At 40.0% G+C, this 26,817-nt stretch overlaps 1 protein-coding gene across 1 annotated transcript in view; it reads right to left on the reverse strand.

Moving 5' to 3' along the window:
- The window catches only part of LOC135703928 (probable ubiquitin carboxyl-terminal hydrolase FAF), a gene marked incomplete at its 5' end in the record, with an annotated part of 221,182 nt that overhangs the window by 147,730 nt on the left and 46,635 nt on the right, over positions 1-26,817 (reverse strand). Inside the window, 4 exons of the mRNA XM_065225294.1 lie at positions 8,208-8,513; positions 8,576-8,726; positions 8,811-8,964; positions 9,015-9,330. Coding sequence (XP_065081366.1) covers positions 8,208-8,513; positions 8,576-8,726; positions 8,811-8,964; positions 9,015-9,330 — 927 coding nt within the window. The remainder of the gene's footprint in view (positions 1-8,207; positions 8,514-8,575; positions 8,727-8,810; positions 8,965-9,014; positions 9,331-26,817) is intronic.

Consider the following 26,817-nt stretch of genomic DNA (forward strand, 5'->3'; position numbering starts at 1 on the left):
AGATGCCGAAAATAAATGTCCGTTGCCGTTTTGGAATCTAATATGGTGGCCATTGGGTTAAAAAAAGTGGCAAAAAACCTACAATATGGGTATTTTTGAAATAGGGACGACGTGTAGATGCCGAAAATTGCAGTCCGAAGCCATTATGGAATCCCGATGCCGACCATATCGTATAATATTTTACACTTTTTCTAAAACAGGTGGTCACCATCTTGCATTCAAAATTGGCGTTGTACATCGATATTCGGCCTACACGCGTTATTTCCGAGGTGATAATACCCATATTGTAAGGTATTTCACAAGTTTTTAAAAGCCAATGCCTGCCATCTTGGAATCCAATAAGATGTTGGACATCGATTTTCAGCCTCTATACGTCGTCTCCTACACACTTAGATTTTTTGACGATATTAGCACCATCGAGTAGATCAGCATTTTATTTTGCTGGATCTCAGTGAAAACTTGCCGAGATTGAGCTAAAAACGGGAATTTTGCTGAGGTCTTCGCTAACAAACAGAAATTTCTCGGTAAAAAATCTAAACGCTTATCCGAAAATACCTATATTGTAGGGTATTTGACACATTTTGAAACCAATGGCTTCCAACTTGAATTCCAAAATTGCGTCGGACATCGATTTTTGGCATCTACCGGTCACCCCCGAAAATACCCATATTGTAGATTATTTCCCACTTTTTATTATTACGGAAGCCACCATCAATTTTAGGCTTCTGGATATCATCCCGATTCAAAAAATACCAAAAATGATGGGTATTTAACAATATTTCCCAATTTTTAGTAAATTGCAAGCTGCCATCTAGGATTTCAAAATGGTGTCCGATATAAACTTCCGGCCTCTAGACATCATCCTGATTCCTAATATACCCATATTGATGATTACATATTTGCTATCAAACATGCCTATTCTAAACATAACCTGTTCGGAGTACTCCGGACACTATCCGGATAATTTTATCTTGAATATTATCCGGAGGAAAAAAATGTGCATAGGGATACACTACGTTTATTTATATCCACTGGATAGGTCTATCCGGATAATTATATTAACAATGCCTATCTGGATAATTTTGAAGCCTACATGTTTTTAAAAATCTTTTATTTTCGATAATCTGTATTGCCCATTTTGCACCAAAGAACACCCTTGCGCTAAAAATTATCCCTCAATTTTGAATCAATAGAACTTTGATAATTTTAACTTTTATTTTTTAGAGCATGAATTTTGAGGAAATATTTTTACCGCAGCAGTCTACTTTGGTGCGAAATCCGCAATAATTAATCTTATTACATTTATAGGAATTGTTTACACTGAATTTTTTAAAACATGTGATACCAGTGACTTGGTTGTGGGATGCATGCACAGCAAAAAATAAATTTTAATATTGCATCCAAGAGTTGTCAGTGTATGTAGTCAACTTTGCTTGACGAAATAAATAAATAAATAAATGAATAGAATGCACTTCAATCATGTAGAACATTTCAAGTAATTTTTATGGCCACAAAAATAAACAAATGCAGTAAAAGCAGCGTAATGTCAGTTCATGTACTGTATTAATAAAATTTTTGTCCTTTTCAGCAACTAATATAACATCATATTTTCGCCATGATTGAAGTTTTCCTACAACCAGAAGCCACCATCTTGCATTTCAAGAGGGCTCTGACATTGATTTCCGGTCTTTATACGTCATCCCGATTCCAAAAATACCCATATTGAAGGATATTTGGCATTATTTCCCAGTTTTTCTACAACTGGAAGCCGCCATTTTGAATTTCAAAATGGCGTCAGACATTGATTTCGGGTATGTATACGTCATCCTGATTCCAAAAATACCCATAGTGAAGGATATTTGGCATTATTTCCCAGTTTTTCTAAAACCGGAAGCCGCCATATTGGATTTCAAAATGGCGTCAGACATTGATTTCCGGTATATATACGTCATCCTGATTCCAAAAATACCCATATCGAAGGATATTTGGCATTATTTCCCAGTTTTTCTATAACCGGAAGCCACCATCTTTGATTTTAAAATGGCGTCAGACCTTGATTTCCAAAAATACCCTTATTGAAGGATATTTGGCATTATTTCCCAGTTCTTTTTATAAAAGAAAGCCGCCATCTTGGATTTAAAAATGGCGTGAGACATTGATTTCCGGTATATATACGTCATCCTGATTTCAAAAATACGCATAGTGAAGTATATTTGGCATTATTTCCCAGTTTAAATCTAACCAGAAGCCGCCATCTTGGATTTCAAAATGGCGTCAGACATTGATTTCCGGTCTCAAGACGTCATCCTGATTCCAAAAATACCCATATTGAAGGATATTTGGCATTATTTCCCAGTTTTTCTATAAAGGGAAGCCGCCATCTTGGATTTTAAAATGGCGTCAGACCTTGATTTCCGGTATTTATACGTCATCCAGATTCCAAAAATACCCATATTGAAGGATATTTGGCATTATTTCCCAGTTTTTATGTAACCAGAAGCCGCCATCTTGGATTTCAAAATGGCGTCAGACATTGATTTCCGGTCTCAAGACGTCATCCTGATTCCAAAAATACCCATATTGAAGGATATTTGGCATTATTTCCCAGTTTATCTATAAAGGGAAGCCGCCATCTTGGATTTTAAAATGGCGTCAGACCTTGATTTCCGGTATTTATACGTCATCCAGATTCCAAAAATACCCATATTGAAGGATATTTGGCATTATTTCCCAGTTTTTATGTAACCAGAAGCCACCATCTTGGATTTAAAAATGGCGTCAGACATTGTTTTCCGGTATATATGCGTCATCCAGATTCCAAAAATACCCATATTGAAGGATATTTGGCATTATTTCCCAGCTTTTAATGTTTTTATATAACCGGAAGCCGCCATCTTGGATTTAAAAATGGCGTCAGACATTGATTTCTGGTATATATAAGTCATTCGATTCCAAAAATACCCATATTGGAGGATATTTGGCATTATTTCCCAGTTTTAATCTAACCAGAAGCCGCCATCTTGGATTTCAAAATGGCGGCAGACATTGATTTCCGGTCTCAAGACGTCACCCTGATTCCGGAAATACCCATTTTGAAAGGTATTTGACAGGTGTTTAATTTTTTTTTTCTATAACCGGAAGCCGCTATATTGGATTTCAAGGTGGCGTTGGTTGACGATTTTCGATCTCCACGTCACACCGATTCTGGAAATACCCACATTGCGTAATACATTCACATTTGAATTCACAGTTTTTCTTTATAAAAAAACCGCTATTTCGACTTGACACTGCATAATATTTTTCATCAAATACAATTTCTGTTTAGTTATCTGCCATCACTGGCAATTCTGAATAATGCGCACCACGCACATAAACACACAACAGTACCGGATCGGTTCTTGAATTCAAAACATCATCCTTGTGAACATAGAACACCGGTACTGGAAAATCAGAACCGCACCGTGTGCAGCGAACTGGTGCACTGGTTTTAACACATGAAAGTTTAGCAGATGTTTTTGTTTCACTTTATATATATAATTACTTCAATGATTAAATCTGATTTGAAACTGAAAATGTAAAAGCAATGAATGCAATATCGGACAAAAGTATTTTAACTCTTCAAAAAATTTCAATAAGCTGTAACTTTTTTAGATGGGCATTAACATTTCAGAAACCTTTACATCAACTATTCAAGTTATATCGGTATGGGTTTGAGTTTGGTTGGCTGCAAAGCACAAAGCAAAACAGCTACCTATACAGAGAGGAATGCAATGCTTCCAAAACGAACAGAGGAGCGACTTCAATCAGTGTTGAATAGAAGCTCGTAGAGAAGGACCGAAAGCTCCGTGCATGTCGATTGAAGATTAATCAGCAATCGTTGAATGAACATTTGAGAAACTACAACGAATGTGATGCACATGTGAAAATCCGATTCTATAACATTCCTTAGAAAACCATTCCCCAGAATGCACCATTCCCCAGAATGCACCATTCCCCAGAATGCACCATTCCCCAGAATGCACCATTCCCCAGAATGCACCATTCCCCAGAATGCACCATTCCCCAGAAAAGATGATGACATTAGTAATTTTCACTTTTATTTTTGTTTACTATTGATAATACACTGCGTTTACTTTTATGAAACTATGTATTTATCAATTCCAAACCATTTTGTAACTCTATAGAAAATGACAACCTGCAAGTTTTCGAGCACTTCGTTCATCATTTAAAACGTCAAAGGGTCTACTGTTAAACCTTATCGAAGAATTGTTCGACCTGAGTTGAAGTTTTATTCTCGTGATGGAATAAAAAATCGGTGCATGGAACGTTGAACTACCGATTACATATTTATAACATTATTCCACACGTTATTATCCCGAATGGGCATTACCCCGAATCCCTTGTGAAAAACTATTGATTATATAATTTCCTTTTATATTAAAAGAAGGGAATATTCCCTTCTTTATCATATATTTTACGAATTAATGATGTTCTCTTTTACATATTCAAAGCAGAAAATATTCCCTTCTTTATCGTATATCAAAAGAATTCATTATTTCCCTTTCTTACATTCAAAGTGTTTTTATGTTACTTCATATGCGAAGTTAGCGATGTTCAGAGTTGGTTGGAAATGCTAACATGAAGCTTTAGTGTGATAATTTATTAGCTAGAGAATGATCTTTAGAAGAGGGTAGGTGGATAGTTCCGTTAGACTACGGCAGTATAGGCCCACGCACATTAGATCCGGATCGGAAGCGTTGCGGCAAAGTGACAACTAAATCTATTGTCTAACTGTTAAATTTACGTCAACGCAACGCAAACGGATCTTATGTGGGTGGCCCTTATGAAAATTGAATAGAAGTGAAAATGAGCGAAGGGTCATTAATGCGACAGACTGGAAATGCTCTCGCAACGTGGGGCTTTAGGTAGTGATGAAAACGTCGCTAGAACTATTCCACAGCCGCAGTCAGTTTATGAGCAAAAGGAGGACGCACATTTTTTGCCTGTAGACTTGAAGACATACTTCAAGTCTCCGCGTACATCGTACGGGTTAGGCAAAAGATGTGTGTCTAACTTTAAAAGCTGTCTCAGTAATGGCCCTTCGCTCATTTTCAACTTCTATTCAATTTTCATACTGCCGTACTCTAACGCAACTATCCACCTACCCTATTCTAAAGATCATTCTCTAGCTAATAAATTATCACACTAAAGCTTCATGTTAGCATTTCCAACCAACTCCTTTTCTTATATTTTCAAAGAAAGGAAAACCCCTTGATCCATTAAGAAGTTTTTCTCTTCTTTTTATATACGCGAAAGAAGATTCCAGGAGTGACTATATAATAAACAAAAATAGTCAATCTAATACATGGCATGCTTTTCTGGGGAATGGTACATGCTGGGGAATGGTTCATTCTGCGGTATGCTTTTCTGGGGAATGGTGCATTCTGGGGAATGAGATTCTGGGGAATGGTTTTCGGCGGATTGGTTTCTGGGGAATGTTATAGAATCGAAAATCCAAAATATTCAGTTCATGAAAACGATTCACTGGTTCTGAGTGTTTCAACAACATATCGTCCACCAATCTAAATAAATTAAATCTTGATATTTTTTAATCGATTAATGAGAAAGGTAGATGTAAATTTTGCAAAAACATAACTTCTTAGACCAATTTGGTGGTTGAAATCACATCTTCAGCTTATACTTAGACACTTATCAGCCTTTCGATACTTTTCAGCCTTTTGATACTTTCCAGCCTTTCGACAGTTATTATTATTATTTGATTTAATTAATCTGACACTTTTTTTTGTCTCAGCGGCGCCGTGAGGCATAACATCTCTGATCAGTTGTCCCACAGCTTTCTACAGCAGCAGTAGATTTTTTTTATTTCGGTGTGAACCACGCGATAGCCTGTTTTCGAGACTCGCTATTATATAGTTGCTCTTTGTTCATTGCTAGCAGTTCGGTGCCTTTTGTTGCTACGGTGCAAGATGTGTGAAATAAAAAACACCATCAAGTTTAGCTTCAGCCACCATGGATGCTAAACCAAACATCGAAGAGATTGTAAATTTCGCCAAAGCACTCGACGCGGATCCGGCTGAAATGGAAGCTGTTTATCGCATTGGTGAGGAAAGGGGAGTCTTCATGAAGTTCAAATCAGAGGAAGCGATGCTCCATGCTCTGACATACAATTCGGAGGATTTAATCTTTCATTATGCGAATGGAACGACGGCCAAGGTACGCATATCGCATGCTGGTGAATTCATCCAATATGTGCGTGTGTATGACTTGCCACCAGAGGTACCCGACAACGAGCTGGATAAAGTGCTGGGGAAATATGGAAAAATCAAACGCATCATCCGGGAGAAATTTCCAACTGATCTGTGCTTTGAGGTATAATGGTATATATATGGATGTGAAGAGGAAATCCCCATGTTATTACATTTCTACAATCGCAAAGGAAATATATTTTATGATGGCAACAAAGATAAATGTTTTCTGTGCAAGGTGGACGGACACCGGAAGATTTCCTGCCTCAAGCGGAAGGCTCGGAAGGAACCGGAGAAGCAACTTAAGGAAATAAGAAAGCAGCAAAGTGAGAGAAAACAAAACGTATGCTGGTGTAGTGGTGGAAGGTGCGTCGTTGGTCATTAGCGACGAGGAAACGGACACGGGGTTAGAGATGTTGAAAGAAAATAACGAAATGGACGTGACGACCCCGACGCCGACGAGAGTAACGGAGAGCATGCAAACGACGGTCAGAAGCAGCAGCAGCGAACACGATTCGGGTTCAATGAAAATGAGGAACAAATTCGGGAAAAAAAGAAGTTGCGTGCACGGGAGAAGATCACCGCTTCGATCGCCACCCAGGAAAATCATATTACAGGTACACATCTATATAACGTAACTGTCACTTTTGATTTCGCTCGTCGGTTTCTCGCAAACGATCATTCAATCAAGCAAGTAACAACACCATCGGACTGATGAGATAATCCCCCATCTATTGGCAATGTTGATTTTTATGATTGAATTGTTATTTGCGAAACATCGACGATTGATGTCAAACGTGACAGTTACGTTATATCGAGGTATACCTCTATAAAATGCTTTTCTATATTTTTTTTGTATTTTGAGTACCAAAATTGGTATTCCATGTTACTCGGTTCCGCTAAGTTATTTTTATAACATTTGAGCCTGCCAAATAAACGAAATGCCGTTGGTCCCCAGTCTATGTGATGAGCTGTGGGATCTGCCTCCCTGGCGTCGGTAGCATTGGTGCTCAGCACGGAAAACAAATCAAGGATAAAAAACTTTTTTGTCTTAATGAATAACATTCAAATATACATAAATAAAATTACACACATTTAGTCAACAATTACGATAATGGTCAGTAAACCGTCGTGGAAGCGTAAAAACTGGTACGTTGAAGTCGAATAAATGAAAAACTTCCATCAAACGTACCTGACATAAATCTAACCGGATCATGCTGTCCATATTGGGCAAGTATGTGGTATTTTTTATGTTATGTTTGCATCTGAAAGAGATTTCAGTATAGTTATGCCAAACATCAATTATGCCAAAAGACCAATATCCCCCGTGTAAAGTGGTAGAGCGAAATCGAAAGTGAAATCTGAGAACGCCAACATTAAAACAAACTCGCATCTTTTATTTTGGTTTGTAACATAAGGTCACCGTTCACTTCATAGGATAAGGTGGGGCAAGATGGGTCACGGGATAAGATGGATCATCTACATTATATATTTATAGTTTTGATTGTCATCAATAAACTCAATGTAGCCCCATTGCTAGTATGAAACAAACATTCCATCATTGGGAATGCATTGATCATGTTGATGTTGACAAACAAATAAATTAATAAACGTATTAGCCACTCGTATTGCCCCGTGACCCATCTTGCCCAACTTTACCCTACTTATTATCATTATTTCTGTAAATTATTACAACAAAAACCAATACTATCATTCAACATCTTTTTGTAATTTGCGAGCTTTAATTAAAAAAAAATAAGGATAATAAGTAAAAAGTGAGTTGGATAAATGGCGAACTTACGTTACTTGCGCTGAAAAAATGTATGTATGATGTTTGTTAATTCAATTGTAACACTAAGAGCTTAAGGTTTAAAAATATGGGTTAACCTGGTTTAAGAGTTAACCGCAGGTGAAATCGACCCTGAAAGATTTATAACATACCTAACGCTTCGCTCGATGGCTGCAGGCATCGGTAGTATGCAATATTTACTTTCAGCCAGTGAGAGTTGCTCCACACAGTTTGTGTACGTGATCGCTGTGTGATCGTATCTAGTATAAAACAGCATGTAAGCATTCCACCATCGTTTTTGGCGCCTGTACTGCATTCTCTTCAAATTGTTATCGTACACTTCACCCATGTAGTCACCGCCAAAGCATTGGGCTTTCAATTCTTCATCTTCATTCATTTTGCACTCTGTAACTTCACCATCGTCAAATTTGTACCACTTTTCCGAACCGTCTGGAGCTCTGAATAAAAATAAAAAAAGTTTTAGTAATGTTTTTTAAATTAAGTATTCACAATAACGCACTTGTGAAGTATGTAGCTAAAATAATGTCCACCAGATGCTTGTCCGCTATGCACCACAATTCCTGTAAGTTGATAGCGCGTTTCAGTGGATTCATCGGATTTATTGTCTTCAACATCTATCACTTCTCCTTCAATTTTTGCGAGACCAGAGACTGCAAAACAAGCAATTATTATACAAGGAATTAATTCGTTCATGATAAAAGAAATAAATTGATTAAAGTTATCGATAACATTACCTGTATATGGTTCCATATCTAACCAGCGCGGAAATTCAAAATAATCGTTATATTTAATCGCACATACTCTCTCGTAGTCATACTCAAAACGCTTAAGTTGAAAAGCTAGAACAGGTGGCAGCTTCCGCACGCACAACCGTTTAACGGTTACCACCTAGGGATAAACCATTAGTTATTTGTGGAGCGAAAATTTTAAATCATCACCTTTTTATCACATTTATCACAATGGTAAGCATCCGCGCCTTCCAGAATTTCTCCCTTCACATATTGCTCTAAGGAGTCGGTTAACGAACTATGGTTTCTAATATCTACACTGAAAACACTGAATGGTTCTTCCTTGCTGTAACGATGTGGACAATCCTGACAAATTTTCTGATCACTAAAACATCCGCCAAGTGTAGCACCCATCAACTGAGAATAGCCCAATGATTTAAGGCCTTCATCTAGACTTTCAAAAAGAGACATGAAAAACTCTACCGCATCCTGCTGTTCGCGTAAATTTACTGGTTCACCTTGCAACCTGAAAAAAATGAAAGAAAACATTGAATGTTGGGAAAATTACTCAAAAATAATTTGTTATTTCCATCTTGGGGACCATCCATGAATGACGTAACATATTTTTACCAATTTTTCCCACCTTGTAGCGTGTTTCGCTATACCTAAACTTTGAAAATCTGAGTTAAATCGAGAATAAAGAACCTTTTTTTATGAACGAAAGGGTGAAACGGTGCATGCATTTTAACCAAAATATCCATATAAAATACAAACTAAAAGCGCCAGTTCATCTTGCAACCAAATGAGCTAAAACTTTCGGAGAGTGATTTCCTCACCCACTAAAGCAACACATTTAGGAGTTGCCCCTTTGACAATTTGAACTTTCATTTTTATGGGAAGAAGGGAGTTATATATCAACTTTTGTTGTGATTCGAGAATTGCAATAAACACTTCGAGAATACTTTTGGTTTTTAAGGTTGATTTTATTGAAACTCAATACGTCAGGTTATCTTACGAAGACATGGTACAATATCGATAGTTCATTATTTACATAGTTCATTTCTGCTTCACATTCTCACACTCCCTATCTCCCTATTGCCTATATATGAGATAGCACACATTCAAATACTACTAGCAAGTTTGTATGCAAGAGGCAAAGCTTCTAGCTGACCACTAAAGCTTCTCCATTCAATATTGCATACAATACCATATGCGAATAACAGTTACGGCTCGCATCTCTCATGTTTACACTGACAATTGTCATCCGATGTGTCAGTACCGATCTATCAGTTGAATGGTAAATTTTTAATGTTTACTCCACAAGACGATGGTGATAATATCACCGCAGTTTGTTTCTCAACACTTCCCCACAATTTTTACATTCAACAGCTCGAATAACCTTCGATGTGTATTTTTAGGTAACCCCTTTGTGAATGCATCAGCTGGCTGATCTACGCTCGGGATAAATTGTAGCTTCAACTTTCCTTCCTTGATGAGTTCCCGGATGAAGAGATACTTGATGTCCAGGTGTTTCATTCGTTGATGTGATCTCGGCTCCTCTGCTATGTGGATGCATGGTATACTGTCTTCCATAATAATGAATGGTGTTATAACTACGTCCAATTCATTCAGAAGTTTTGTTATCCACATTCCTTCTTTCGTAGCAGCGCACAATGCTATTAATTCAGCTTCACTCGTTGATAAGCTTATTGTTGGTTGCCGTTTCGTTGACCACGAAACAAGATTGCCGTAGAGTTGAAATGCATAGCCAGATATTGATTTCCTGTCGTCTGGATCGTTCGCAAAATCCGCATCTCCAAATCCTACTAAGGCTGGTCTATTGGCTTGTTTAGAGTAAACTATTTTGGTGTTACTGGTTCCTCTCAAATACCGTAAGATGCGTTTTAGCCCTGTCCAATGCCAATCGGTTGCACAGTTGGTATATTTACTTAACGCATTCACTGCAGCGCATATATCCGGTCTGGATGTCAATGAGAGGTATTGTAGACATCCTACTAATTCTCTGTAGGGTTGATCAGTAAGTTTTCCTTCAGATTTCGACCATTTTGTATTAGTGTCCAATGGTGTCCCCACTGGTTTACACTCGGCCATTCCAAATCTTTCCAGGAGCCTTTCAACATACTGACTTTGTGAGATTTCAATGGTTTAATTGTCAAAATCTCGATTTATTTCCATTCCTAGGAAATGTTTTACCTCAGACAAATCTTTCATTTGGAATAACCTTCCAAGTTTTTCTTTGATCCACAATATATCATCTATATTTTTGGCAATTAAAAGAATGTCGTCTACATAGAGAATTAGGATGATTCGTTTGGACTTTGATTTGTAAATACAACAGTCATTTTTGAGTGGAACAAATTCTAGTTCTCTCATCGCATCATCGAAACGTTTGTTCCAAGATCTGCTGCTTGTTTAAGTCCATACAAGCTTTTGTGTAAACGAACAATTTGGCTTTGTCCGTTTTCTTTCGGTGGGAGTTTCATGAAGATTTCCTCTTCTAGATTCCCATTCAAAAATGCTGTTTTGACGTCCATTTGGTGTACAAGCAATTTGTGTTCGTTAGCCAGTGCAAGAGCTAAACGAACGCTTTCCAGTTCGGCACCAGGTGCGAATGTATCACTATAGTCAAATCCTGGCCGTTGTGAGCATCCCTTTTCCACTAACCGTGCTTTATACCGTCCATCTTCTTTCATTGAGAAAATCCATTTCGAATAAATTGGCTTGACTCCTTCTGGCACACAGTTTACCACTGTCCAAGTGTTATTATGATGCAATGCATCAAGCTCTTCTTGGAGTGCACGTTTCCACTCAGGCCAATCAAAAAGATTTTTCAGCTCTTCAATATTTTGCGGAATATCTTCGTTACGAATTATTGCCGTTTTCGCTGTGTACTCCGAATACCAACGTGGAGTTTTCCTATCCCTCTTGCTACGTCTTAATGGCTGCTTGTCTTCATCATCGTCTCTTTCATCGACTTGACTTTCATAAGTACTTTCATAATCAGTTTCACCAACTGATTCTTCTGCTGAAACGTTATCTTCTTGATTTTCTTCAATCAGCGTACTGTCTTCATTCCTCTGCTCTTCGTCAGAAGTTGATACCTGATCTTCAATATCTTGTCTTTGATCTTCATAGTTCTCTTTTCTATGCAATTGTGTACAAAAAACAAATCCTGTTGTTCTGATTCGATTTCATGAGAGAGTATCGTGGATTCATCGAATACAACGTTTCTACCTATTTCAATTGAACGTGTATCTGCATTCCACAATCTAAATCCATTGTTTGCGTAGCCCACAAAAATCAATAGTTTAGTTTTCGGATCTAGTTTATGACGTTTTTCCTTGGCGATTTGCTTGAAAGCTCTGCATCCGAAAATTCTCAAATGCTTCAAGTTTGGCTTCTTTTTAAACCACATTTCATATGGAGTTTTGTTTTCTTCTATCCCATTCGTAGGAGATCTGTTGATTAGGTATGTTGCTGTATATAATGCTTCACCCCACATTGCTTTAGGCAATTGACTATCGTAAAGCATTGCTCTTACCTTTTCCATCAACGATCTATTCATTCGTTCACTTACTCCATTTTGCTGTGGAGTGTATGGGACTGTGAACATCATTTGAATTCCGATTTTCTTACAATGATTTTGGAATTCAGTACTTGTGTATTCTCCGCCATTATCACATCTAAGCATAGAAATACGTGCTTGAAAATATGAAGATGCCATAGCTTCAAACTCCTTGAATCGTTCGAAGACTTCAGATTTGTGTTTCATGAGGTAGACCACGAGAAAATGAGTATAGTCATCAATGAAGGTTACAAAGTAGCGGTAACCATCATACGTTTCCTCTTCCATACTTCCACAAACATCTGAGTGAATTAACTCCAATGGTCGTTTTGATCTTGGCAATTTCATATCCTGAAATTTGAAAGCGGATTGCTTTCCTGCCAGACAGCCCTCACAAATACTTGTTTGATTCCGTTCTCCATATGATAGATTGATACCCTCAACCATCCCTTTTGACATTAGTTTCTCCAAACCTGTAGCACTCAGGTGTCCCAGTCTCTTATGCCAAGTAGTAAGACTCACCTGTTTTCCAATCAGTGCAGAACATGTTGCATTTTCTGAGGACTTTCCATCCCAAATACAATCAAGGTAGAACAAACCATCAATGAAACTTCCTGAAGCAATGACTTCATCTTCAGACTCAAAGATAACCTCTTTATTCGTAAAAGTGACCCTTTTCCCATGCTGGCTTGCCTTTCTAACCGAAAGAAGATTTTCTTCAAGTCCAGGAATGAAAAGAACATTGTACAATTCAAGACTCTTTATTGAATTTTTGCCAACAACGCTCTTCAATCTCAACTTACCCATCTTCGTTGCCCGAAGATTTTCACCTGTCTTGGCGGTTGAGACAATCACTGGCTCCTCCAAATCCTTTACTTCGTCCAACAAGTCTTCGTCGTTGATCATGTGATCGCTGGCACCTGAATCAACAACGAATTTCACGCGTTTGGCACGATTACGCGGGGCATTCGGCTTCACCATCATGGCATGGCGTTTTTTATTGTCCTTTTTCCCATTGGATTGTTGACCACGCATCCATTTTTCCTTCTCCTTGGCGATGAATTTCTTCATTAAAGGGCATTTGTTTTTATAATGCCCAGTTTCGTTGCATCCGAAACATCGTATAACCTGCTTCGATGCCAGAGCGACGTTTTTCTTCTCCTCTTTCTTCTCTTCCCCAGCTTCGGCGTTCAAGAACATTCTTTTTATATCTACTGTCGATTTCTTGCACAGCTCATCATTCGGAAGCACCAGCAAAGCTCCTTTTACATGTTTGAACCTGTCCGGTACTGCAATCAGGAGAGCATGGATTTTCTCGGCTTGAGAAATTCCCGATCCCATCCTGTCCAGCTCTCTGATAATGACGTCGTATTCATCAAATATCTTCCGAAGTGAGTCTAAGTTACGGTGCTTCATCGAGAATAATCTTTCCCGCATACTGACCATAGCCGCGGTACCCGCCTTCTGGTACGTTTTGACCAATATATCCATGGCTTGTTTCGCATATTCCACGCCAATGATTTTATTCAGGACATCATTGTTTACAAGCATGACTATTTCATCGAGTGCCTCGATGTCATCATCCAGCCGTTTCTTCAGCTTCTCCTTTCGCGCTTTTTCCACCTCCGCAGTAGCCCCTTCAGTCGGCTCGAAATAGTCTTCCTCGTCAGGAGTTTTCACCAGCGTATTCGATAACTTCAACTTTGCTAGGTGATGCTCCACACGCCATTTCCAAGCGGGAAACAAGGACTCAGTGCCGTCGAAAATATTGGCACGATCCGCGCCTCGGACTACTGCTGTGTATGGCAAGGCACGTTCGAGAGTTCCCCTCTCGTAACCGCCATTGCCACCACTTCCTTGTCCGCCGGGGGCCATCCTTCCGCAAATCAGACGGTCGTCTGCTGGATCGGCTGGTCGAACGGTCGTCTTCTGGCTCGGCATGTATAACGATCCTCCTCTGCGCTCAGCTGGTCCAACGGTCGTCTTCTGGGTCGTCCGGCTCGTCTGTTGGCGATCAGTTAACCACTGATTCGTGTCGCTACCAGTTACCTACTGGATGTTGTCGTTGTCGCACTCAGTTAACCACTGGGCCCATAACCTTGTTGTGATTCGAGAATTGCAATAAACACTTCGAGAATACTTTTGGTTTTTAAGGTTGATTTTATTGAAACTCAATACGTCAGGTTATCTTACGAAGACTTGGTACAATATCGATAGTTCATTATTTACATAGTTCATTTCTGCTTCACATTCTCACACTCCCTATCTCCCTATTGCCTATATCAGTGCTAACAGTGTAAACATGAGAGATGCGAGCCGTAACTGTTATTCGCATATGGTATTGTATGCAATATTGAATGGAGAAGCTTTAGTGGTCAGCTAGAAGCTTTGCCTCTTGCATACAAACTTGCTAGTAGTATTTGAATGTGTGCTATCTCATATATCAGTGCTAACATTTGAAAACGGCGCAAAAGCCATTTGTAAACAAATGCTTTGTGGGCCCTTTACTCACTACTTGAAGTACACCCACGCGACACAACAGCAACATCGGGTAGGGGAAATTTTCCCCTTCCTGACGATGCTGTTGGTTTGCGTGGGCGTTCTTCGGGTAGCGAGTAAAGGGCCCACAAACCATTTGTTTACAAATGGCTTTTGCGCCGTTTTCAAATGTTAGCACTGATATATGAGATAGCACACATTCAAATACTACTAGCAAGTTTGTATGCAAGAGGCAAAGCTTCTAGCTGACCACTAAAGCTTCTCCATTCAATATTGCATACAATACCATATGCGAATAACAGTTACGGCTCGCATCTCTCATGTTTACACTGACAATTGTCATCCGATGTGTCAGTACCGATCTATCAGTTGAATGGTAAATTGTTATTGTTTACTCCACAAGACGATGGTGATAATATCACCGCAGTTTGTTTCTCAACAACTTTTAGATAGAGACTGTCACTATGTTGGACAACATTTTAAGAGCATCAGCATGAGCATCAATGACCGCCCGCAGATGCTACTCTGTTATTGCTAGATCAGCTGCAATTACACAGAGAACCAATGCTTGGGCCTAGTATTCATCCTCAATGTGTAAAAACTGGTGATCAAAACGCAGGTCAAAAAAGGAATGGGTAGGAATGTGTTGACGTGATACCCGATATGTTGAAGCCGAGAAATCCTCTTCACTTCCACGGGAAATCACTGATATGTTGGATAAAAGGGTTGGCATTGCAGCAGGATTCGTTTAGGTAAACGATATGCTGGATTGATGTCCTAACGATTCATTAGCGCGAAGGAGCTTAGGTTTTAACCCACGGTCTTCTGCTCAGTACGCAAAATCGGTCGCCACTAGGCAACCGTGCTCCTTATATCACAAAACAATTACGATCAAGTTTCCGTACAATTTGTTGTTAGTATGTTTCGATCTCAGCGATAACTTTGCACAGTGGCGATATTGTAACCAATGAGGTACAACCGATCCCAGCGACGACCTCAACGATGACGGCAACAATTGCTCTAAAGAAGAATTTTATATATATTTTCAATCAACATGTCTTTCCTAAACCTCTTTTTTTTCCCTTGATTTGTTTACCGTCGATCTTGTGTTCCGTGCTGAGCACAAATGCTACCGACGCCAGGGAGGCAGTTCCCACACCCTACCTATCGACCCATCAACTCATGAACCGGGGACCAACGGCTTTATTTCCCTAGGAAGGCGTGATCAGAGATGTTATGCCTCAGTACATCCCGGCGGCGCCGACTGGGATTGAACCCAAGCCTGCTGGGGTGAGGGGTAATCACGCTTACCACTACACTACCGGCGTCGCTTCCAGCAATTGGTCTAAAGAGTTGTGTTTTTTCTCATTAATGCGGAGATGAACTAGCCTACGGCAAAAAATCTCCTAAATAAAGGAAGAAAAGCTTTCTCATTAATCGATTTAAAAAACGACTTCATCAAGATAAGATTTATTTATAGAATTATTTAGATTCATTCAAGGCGGACGATACGTTGTGGTGACACTCCCAATAGGTTTTAAATGTTAAAATTACTCTACATATAACATTCGCTTAAATGACACCTGCTTGAATGTAAGACAAACCCGACACATTCTAAAATAATCTAATTTGAAACAAGAATTTGAAACTTTGTAGAAAATTAAAAAAATGTCGGATGTTAATGTTTAAATATCTAATACTGATATTCGCTTTTGATTTCTCATCAAATATTCAAATACTATGTTGTACGGATTGAAGCAATCTCCATGATCTTTGACAGTGAACTAGTCAAGATGGGTTTCAAGCGGTCCCGCTATGACTACTGCCTGATCCCTATTAAACACTAAAAACTAAGAGTAGTGCAAAAACACTAGTGCTACTATCAAATAAGGGAGACCGTCTCTTATATTTGAAAGGAGAAAGAGGCAAAGAGTGAAATTTCATACCTAGGTGAGAGTAGTTGGACTGCTCAGGTGTTACTTACGACCGATAGCACAATCGAGTAGTGTACGGTGTTCTGACCAGAGTAGCACTTTTCAATCGGGGGAGACGAGGCTTAGAGATTTACATGAATTACTGCAAACTTTAGGCTGGGTACATAGTATTTTGACATTTATGTAATATTTGCTGCAGAGGCATTCCACGAAGGTTCGCAAATCGATCCTGACCGATCATTTCCAATTACGCTGAAACTTTGCACAGTTGTTCCTTTTAGTAAAGGCGCCATTTTGTGCTCTCAGTTTTTCATATTGAATTACGACTACTTTTTGAAAAGGGCCTGTGTAAAAATAGTAATAATGAGTTTAAAAATATATATTGCCGAAACGCTTTGTTCGATTGATTTGGGGTCTAGAGCAAAGTTGTAGATATTATTTTGGCAATTGTGTAAAAAATATACACTGTAAAAAAATTCGTTTGTATCAATGAAAAAGAATATATTTATTATTAAAAAAGTTAATTTCTCAAAAAGTACATTTTTGAAAATTTTCGTTTTAAGCCTCATTGAAGCTCATAAAAAAGTTATGGTTTTTTTTTTAATACTACACGATTTTTACATTTTCATTAAAAACACATTTTTTTTAACCGTGTATATTTTTTCAAGAATTGCATTTTAATTTTGCACAACTTTTCCGAAGACACCATAGCAATCAAGCAAGCCGTTTTTGCAATGTATTAAAATGTTTATTTTATAAGCGCTTTTCTACACAGGTCCTATCGGAAAAGTAGTCGGGATTCGCTATTACAATTTGTAATAGCGAATCCCGACTACTTTTTTATTTTAAAATCTCAACTTAAATCCACAAAATACATTTATCTGCTCTTTTTTACTTTTCTTTTATTCAAAAACCTTATGGACAAATGATACATAATTTATTTTCATTGTAATACATTTACTTTCTATTTTTATTTACATCACTTCTTAAATACATCGAATATTTTGGCATCATTATCATTACAGTTTGAGTATCGTTTGGCTTTAATTTTATTTTCTGATACAGGAATGAAAGAATGAAACTTTGGAGTTCCTTGAATTATTTTTGCATTATTATATTGCTCGTTGAGGTGTGAAGCCATACATTCGTATTCCTCTGTTGTGGCAAAACTAAATGATAATTTTGTTAATTCTTATTCTTTTCGATTATTTGCCCAATTATAAAGCTCTCTTGCATTTTTTATTGGATGTTCACGTTCTTTGGCCAAACTTGCTCTAATAGCCATACGTTTTATTGTACCTCCAATAGCGTCACAAGGACCTTTCCCATGTGATGTTTCAAAGAAATGCCATTCGGCTTCAATTCCATACTTTGATTTAAATTTACAAAGGCTAGCAAAATTTTTCCGGTTCTTGTACTGTGACGCGGCTCCATCGGACATAAAATAAATCTTGTTGATATTTTTACTTTGGTTAATGCGTAAAAAACTTATCATTTTAGAAATAAATAAGTTAACCCAAACTAACTTTAAGTGATTACAAATAGTAGACCCATGAATGTTGATTAACCCGTCACGGTACACTTAGCGAAATAAACTATTGATATTCATAGGTGCTTTTAAGCTAGACAAATTAGGTATGAATTTCATTAATTTGCCTTATGAAAAATAATGATGTGAGGGGACCCATACAAAGGTAATCATATATGATCTTTCGACCAACAAACTCATCTGCTCCCTTACCTTTGAAAGGAAATAAGATGAGTGCCTTCCTTGTTCCATCGACCGAATAGCCACAATCGAACTGAGACTATCCGAGAAGAGAATGTGGGAAATCATCCCCAATGCGAAGTTGATTGCTGCTAGTTCAGTAACATAACAAGGTTCCTGAAGTTTCCGAAAGGCGGTTGAGTATTCATTGAAGACGCTGAAGCCAGTGGATCCATCAATGCGTGATCCATCAGTGAAAAATTTCCTATTGCAATTGACTTGTTGGTACTTTTCAGCAAAAATACGGTGAATTGAGATAGGTCGAAGTTGATCTGGAACTCCTTGAATCAGGGTGCCTTCGATTCATTTTGGCTAAGAAATGCTTTATGAAATTATGGAATAATAAGATTATATGATAATATTTTGTTTGTGTAAGCAACACGGACAGAAAATTGTTTGCATTGAACCAAACAAAACTTTAGTTGTATTTAAACAAATAATTCCGGTTGAAATTATATTGCATTTTGTTGTTTCAATAATACTTATTCATATAAATTCAAAATAGGATTATTTTTGTTTTAATAAGCCACTTTTCAACTGCAACTTTTGTAAAATTAACAATATTCTATTATTAAGCCTACAATAGTTAATTTTAATTTAGCATTTATTTGCTGTGTCCATTCCCCAGGTCATGAATGCAAAAATAACTACCAACCATTCCCTCGTTTTCACCCGGACAAAGATGTAAACAATGACAAAATTTCCGAAAATCTTGAGACTTGAGGTAAGTAAGTATGCTGCAGTTCGAGCTGCAGTTGCTAAATATAATAAATTTTCTGTTTTTTTTCCTTCATTTTTTCCATTGATCTTGTTTTTCGTACTGAGTACCAATGCTCCCTACGCCAGGAAGGCATCTCCCACACCTGGACCCTACATATCGACCCATCAACTAATGAACCGGGGATCAACGGCTTTACCTCGGGCTTTACTTCCATTCCGAAGGATGATCAGTGAAAAAGAAAACAAAACATAAAAAAATGGCCATATTATTTCCGAAGTGATTTGAGATTTGGGCGTAATTGCATTTGTAAACAAACACGTTAAACACCGATTTCTCACGAATAAAAACTCAATCTCGAAAAGTAATAACACTATTATAGTGTTATTACTTTTCGAGATTGAGCTTTTATTCGCGAGAAATCGGTGATTGACGTGTTTGTTTACAAATGCAATTACGCCCAAATCTCAAATCACACCGGATTTTTGAATCAATAAACATATTTTTATTTCTACTGCGTGAATTGTCAGACTTCATAAAATAAATATGATTGAATCAACAAGAAATCTCTTTTAAAAACAAACATATTTTTGTTGTTGACCCAGCTGCCAAATTTGACAGCTTACGTCAAAACCATGAAAGCTGTTGTAAATTCGAAAAGATTTTCTTTTTGATTTAACTATCCATGGGTTTTGAGCAACAAAAATACTGGATTGTTGAAACAATAATGATTTCTTTTTGCAGCCAAAACAAAATGAAATTCTTATTGATTTTACGTCAGATATTATTACGTTTAAAATATTTTTTTCTGCGTGAACAAGAAAATATTGTGAAGTTTGTGTCTGCCGCATAATACCTGCCAATTTTGCTACATTAGCGTCGGAATAAGCGATTTTGTCATTTATCTCACCCACTCTTCGCGAAGAGGCGATCAGAAAATCGCTCATTGTGACTCTGTTAAAGCTAAATTTACATGTTTTGTGTGTCAAACATAAACTTTACAATCTTTTCTTGTTACTTACACATACAAAATATTATCATAATATCTTATTATTCCATAATTTCATAAAACATGTTTTTCGCCAAAATGAATGGAAGGCACCCTGCTTGAATAATATGTTTCATGGAGAGATCATAGTCAATGGGGGAACTGTAGTTAGTAAAGTATACACTAGGGGGGTAGCACGGAAGTCTAATATCCGATGACATATAATTAAGATAGATTCACACGAATCTAGACTGGATGCTCAATTCGAGCATTTTTACGAAGTTTTCAATCACAAGGTTGTTACTGACACTACATTTGATCAATATTCTTAATGAGAGCTCCCAGAAACGGTTCTGCAGGGGTTTTACGCCTTCTAGGACCTCTAGGCTCATATTGTGTGTTGAATGCATACAGCCAAGGGCAATACGTAAACAACGATATTGAATGCGTTACAATTTAATTAGGTGACTGTTTCTTGTTGAGAGGAAGCAAAAAGAGTGATACTGAAAGAATAGTCGTTTTATACAGTTTAATTAGGTCTTCCGGGGTCACCTCACCATGCCCCGGAGATTGATCGTAGAAAGTTGATCCTTTGTTCACACTTTTATTTCAAATACTTAGTGTGGGTACCCCAAGTGCATTTTGAATCAAACCAGACTCCAAGGTATTTGAAGGTTAAAGATTGGGTAATGTCTCTCCCCAAAAGATTTAGACACAGTTGGGCTGGAAACCGCTTCCTTGTAAACACTACCAATTCAGTTTTTTGCGGTGAAACCTCGATCCCTAAATTTCTTGTCCCGAAAGTCAGATTATTTAGGGAATTTTGCAATGGTCTTTGCAAGATTTCCGCACGTGGACTTCTCAGGGAAACCAAGCTGTCTAAGCGTGCATCGATTATCTAAGCGGTTATCAATATCTTTGACATAGAAATTATAAAGAAAAGGACTTAAACATGAACCTTGGTGTAAGCCCATGTAGCTAATTTTAGAAGTTGTCATTTGTTTTTATGACAGCAAATTATACAAGAAATTATTTAAAATACCGGATAATCCACTAATGTACACTTTGTCTGATAGTATGTCTATGGAAACAGAATCAAATGCGCCCTTAGTATCCAAAAAGACTGAAGCCAATTGCTCCTTGTGCGCAAAGGCCAGTTGAATATCAGATGAAATCATCACCAAAGGCAATGTCCTCAACCGTATTTTTGAATTGAAGGACGAAATCCAAATGTTCTTGGAAGTTCAAAGGATTTTTTTTTTCATTGCTATTTTTAGTGTGGAAGGTTGGCATAAGCGTGTAGTTTCAAACGGGGCCAGATTTTTTTTTAATACTTTATTAATGAGATTTGTAGTTCATCTCAGAGAGCTAGCAAACCAATCTAATTCACTTCCAAGACACTTTTCAAGCATTCAAGCGCCGAAAGGTTAGTATTGGAAATGTTGCCATGTTCCTAGTATCCGCAGTATGACTGACAAAAGAGCGAACGAGCTAAATTTAGATCTTTAATCTGAAATTATTGCTCGTTTTCACTCACTGGATTAGCAATGTGAGCTGTATTTCCCTGAGCTGATAGAAGAAGATGTTGATGTAGCCTGCAATCCGTTTTCTTCCTCAATGGATGTGGAAGACTTGATGAAACACAGGATGAATATTTGGTCCTGAGAAATGATTCCTCATCTCGTGATTTGTTTCGTGAAAAATATTTGAATAGGTATTTGCGTTTAATGAGAACGAGTATCATGCAACGTCGCGTGAGGCGAAGCTCATGCGCTTTTTTCAATGAGACGTCTCAATGTGACATCGAAATAACAAACTCAACTGGAAGACCAACTTATGAAACGAGCGTGTGTTAGAGAATCTTTTTTAATTTGCTAAAAATTTAAACACATCAACATTAATTAACAACATAATTTTGTGCAAAATTCTTATGCATACGTCAAATGAACCACTTTTATCAAAAGTAATTCATCGTTTGAGCAAATCATTTGGTAAATCTACAGTAATCGAGGTGAAACCTTGATCAGTAAGATACGCCTCTTTCAAAAAGTCGTGAAACACAGTTCTTTTTTCATCACATATTTGGAATTGCGATTTTCAATTATGTTTTTTAAAGTAATGTGAAAAACGAGGATTTATTTGAATTAAATCTTGCAAGAAAGGAAGCAGTTTGTAAAACGTTCGCGAAGAAAATTACGGACCTGAGAAAGTACAGCTACCAGAGGCGTTACAAGGTTGTGCATAGAGCTTTGGCCATCCAGCTTGGAGTTATTCAGAAGGACGAAAGTAAGCGGGCGGAAGTGGAAGACGAAGGCATTCAATAAGGATCTCTTCATCGAAGCTCTAAGGGTAGACAACAGCGTCCCGGGCCTAAGCGCGAACGAGTTGACCGAATCATTAGCAAGGGCATGTGACACAACTATGCCGAGAAAACTGGAGCCAACGAACAGGCGGCGTCCAGCCTACTGGTGGAACGAGGAAATTAGCACCCTCCGTGCTACTTGTCTTCTAGCCAGAAGGCGTGCTCAGAGAGCAAGAACAGAAGCAGACAGAGAGGAGCGCAGGGTGGTGTTCCGAGAGGCCAGGGCTGCACTGAAACGAAATATAAAGCTGAGCAAGTCAAATAGCTTCAAGGAGTTGTGCCGCGATGCCGATGCCAACCCCTGGGGCAACGCATACCGAGTTGCGATGGCGAAGATCAGAGGCCCAACGATGCCGGTTGAAATGTGTCACAACAAGCTGAAAGTCATCGTGGAGGGACTTTTCCCACAGCATGACCCAACGAACTGGCCATCTACACCATATGGCGAGGTAGATGAAGACAACGTTGAACAAGTCTCCAACGAGGAACTCATAGCAGCAGCGAAAGGGCTGAAAGCGAATAAAGCTCCCGGTCCGGATGGAATTCCCAACGTGGCGTTGAAGGCGGCGATCCAGACGTTCCCGGACATGTTCAGGATGGTGCTGCAGAAATGTCTGGACGAGGGTCAGTTCCCTGATAGGTGGAAGGTACAAAAGCTTGTGCTGTTGCCGAAGCCCGGAAAACCGCCGGGGGATCCTGCATCGTATAGGCCAATATGCTTGCTGGATACTTTAGGAAAGCTATTGGAGAGGATCATCCTCAACAGGCTGACGAAATGCACGGAGAGTGAACACGGATTGTCGGAGAGACAGTTTGGATTCCGGAAAGGAAGATCGACGGTGGATGCAATTCGGACAGTGATTGACAGAGCCGAGAAAGCTTCCAAACAGAAGCGGAGAGGAAATCGATACTGCGCCGTGATTACGATTGATGTGAAGAATGCATTCAATAGCGCCAGCTGGGAGGCCATCGCCAAGGCGCTCCATAGAATGAGGGTTCCAGACTACCTCTGCAGGATTCTAAGTAGTTACTTCCAGAACCGGGTCCTGGTCTACGTGACAGACACGGGGCAGAAATCGCTAAGAATGACGGCGGGGGTTCCCCAAGGCTCCATTCTGGCTGTGGCTGTGGAACGGAATGTACAATGGCGTGCTGACGCTCAAGCTGCCCAAAGGAGTTGAGATCGTTGGCTTTGCGGACGATGTCGTCTTGACGGTAACCGGTGAGACGCTGGAAGAAGTGGAAATGTTGGCGGCCGAGGCGATAGATACGATTGGTAACTGGATGCAAGGAGCGAAGCTGCAGATAGCCCACCACAAAACAGAAGTGATGTTGGTCAGTAACTGCAAAGCAATGCAGCGGGCAGAAATTACCGTTGGAGAGCACACCATTGCTTCGAAGCGCATGCTAAAGTATCTGGGAGTGATGATCGACGACCGGCTAAACTTTAATAGCCACATCGAATATGCTTGCGAGAAGGCGACGAAGGTTATCAACGCAATAGCCAGAATCATGACGAACAATTCTGGTCCAAGCAGCAGCAAGAGACGTCTTCTGGCTAGTGTGTCCTCATCAATACTAAGGTACGGAGGTCCAGCCTGGATTGAAGCGCTGAAAACGAAGCAGAACCAAAGGAAATTGAGCAGTACGTTCCGGCTCATGGCCATGCGAGTCGTGAGTGCGTACAGAACCATTTCGATGGAGGCAGTATGCGTTATCGCCGGTATGATCCCAATCGGCATCACCTTGGCGGAGGACTACGAGTGCTACATGACGAGAGAAACCAGAGGAGTACGAAAAATGGTGAGAACGGAGTCGATGGCTAAGTGGCAGCAGGAGTGGGATGCAGCAGAGAACGGTAGATGGACACACAGGCTAATACCGACTCTTTCGACCTGGGTGAACAGGAAGCATGGAGAAGTCAACTTCCACTTGACGCAGTTCCTGTCTGGTCATGGCTGCTTCAGGAAGTACCTGCATCGGTTCGGACACACAACGTCACCCTTCTGTCCGGAGTGTGGGAATGTGGAAGAATCACCAGAGCACGTGGTCTTCGAATGTCCTAGATTTGATGATGTGCGAAAGGATATGCTCGCCCTTAGCACGGAGAATGTCGTCGAAGAAATGTGTCGAGAGGAGGGCACCTTTAACGCCGTCAGCAGAGTAGTAACGCAGATCATGTCAGCGCTGCAGCGAAAATGGCGGGAAGACCAACTAGAAAGTAGTAATGTGCTCACACAAGTGCGAACTGAAAGCCGAAGCCGGGAGAACTCTCCGTCAGAGTAGGCTGTATCCACAACCAGGGATAACCGAGTAGAACGAACCTGAGAGACGATCAGCGAACTGGAAGCGCCAATTAGCTGAGGTAAAGTGAGGTGCGTAATGCACGGCCCCCTCCGAAGTAATACGACAAGTGGTTCCGGGGGAAAAGGGCAAGGCGTCTAAGGAGGTTTTAGTGCGGTAAGAATCCCACACACCGTGTCACCGCGACTGTGCGCCCAATCGTCAGCGGTGGCACGATGGCCTTTTTGAAGGTTTCCTCCTTGCCAAAAAAAAAAAAAAAAAAAAAAAAAACACACACACACACACACAGAACGACAAAGAAGACAACAATGAGGAAGGCTGGCGTACCGTCGAGAAGCCGAAGGAGAAGTGGAAAAAACGGAAGGAAAAAGACGTGAAGAAGAAAGCTGAACAGAAGAAGGAGATACCCAGGACTCGTCGGGAGCGAAGTAAGGGCGATGCTCTGATCGTCGAAGCTAAGGACAAAACGTCGTATGCAGCACTCCTCCGGAAGGTACGAGAGGATCCGGAGTTGAAGCAACTAGGAGAGAACGTGGTGAAAACCAGGCGAACCCAGAAAGGCGAGATCCTCTTTGAGCTGAAGAAGGATCCTGCTATCAAGATCTCAGCCTACAAGGAGCTCGTTGAAAAGTCTCTTGGCGAAGGGGCGAGCGTAAGAGCTCTATCCCAGGACACAGTGGTCGAGTGCAGGGACCTGGACGAGATCACCACAGAGGAGGAGGTAAGAAGTGCGTTGAGAGTGCACTGCGATCTGGGAGATGTCCCGATGTCAATCCGCATGAGGAAGGCGTACGTTGGCATGCAAACGGCGGTTATACGGCTTTCGACAGTTGCAGCGAATAAGCTGTTGGAGACGGGCAAGGTCAAGGTTGGCTGGTCATTGTGCTCGCTGATAGCCACTCCTCGGGTTACCAAGCAATTGGAGCGATGCTTCAAGTGCATGGGATTCGGTCACCAGGCGAGGAACTGCAATGGCCCTGACAGATCTGATCTGTGCAGGAAATGCGGAGAGAAAGGCCATATTGCAAGAGGCTGCACGAAGCATCCGAGGTGTATGCTCTGCAAAAAAGAGGACGGTAACGATCATACGACGGGAGGCTTCAAATGCCTAGCATACAAAAAGGCGATGGCAGGCCAACAGTAATGGAGGTAACCCAAATAAACCTCAATCATTGCGACATTGCTCAGCAACTGTTGTGGCAGTCGACAACAGAAACAAAGTGCGACGTTGCAATCATTGCGGAACCGTATCGAGTCCCTCCCGATAACGGTAACTGGGTTGCGGATAGAGCTGGGATGGCAGCTATACAAGTTATGGGCAGATACCCCATTCAAGAAGTGGTTGCGAGCTCATACGAAGGCTTCGTGATCGCCAAAATCAACGGAATCTTCATGTGTAGTTGTTACGCACCCCCCAGATGGACGATGGAGAAGTTCCACGAGATGCTTGATGGACTTACCGAAGAGCTGGTCGGACGACGACCGGTAGTCATCGGAGGAGACTTCAATGCTTGGGCAGTGGAGTGGGGAAGCAGGTGTTCCAATGCAAGAGGGCACAGTCTGTTGGAAGCTCTGGCAAAACTGGAAGTTATGCTGGCCAATAAAGGCACCAGCAGCACTTTTCGCAGAGATGGCCGAGAATCCATTATCGACGTTACTTTCTGCAGTCCGTCGCTGATGGCAAACATGGATTGGAGAGTGTGCGAAGGATATACCCATAGCGACCATCAGGCGATACGATATGGCATCGGTCAACGGAATACTGTGGCAGTACGGAGGACGAGAACTTGTGACCGAAAGTGGAAGACGAAAGCTTTCGACAAGGATTTGTTCGTTGAGGCACTTCGTGTGGAC

The sequence above is a fragment of the Ochlerotatus camptorhynchus genome, unplaced genomic scaffold (genome assembly GCF_037179485.1).
Source record: "Ochlerotatus camptorhynchus isolate MF236.1 unplaced genomic scaffold, CSIRO-AGI_Acam_v1.1 ptg000223l, whole genome shotgun sequence".
Lineage (NCBI taxonomy): Eukaryota > Metazoa > Arthropoda > Insecta > Diptera > Culicidae > Ochlerotatus > Ochlerotatus camptorhynchus.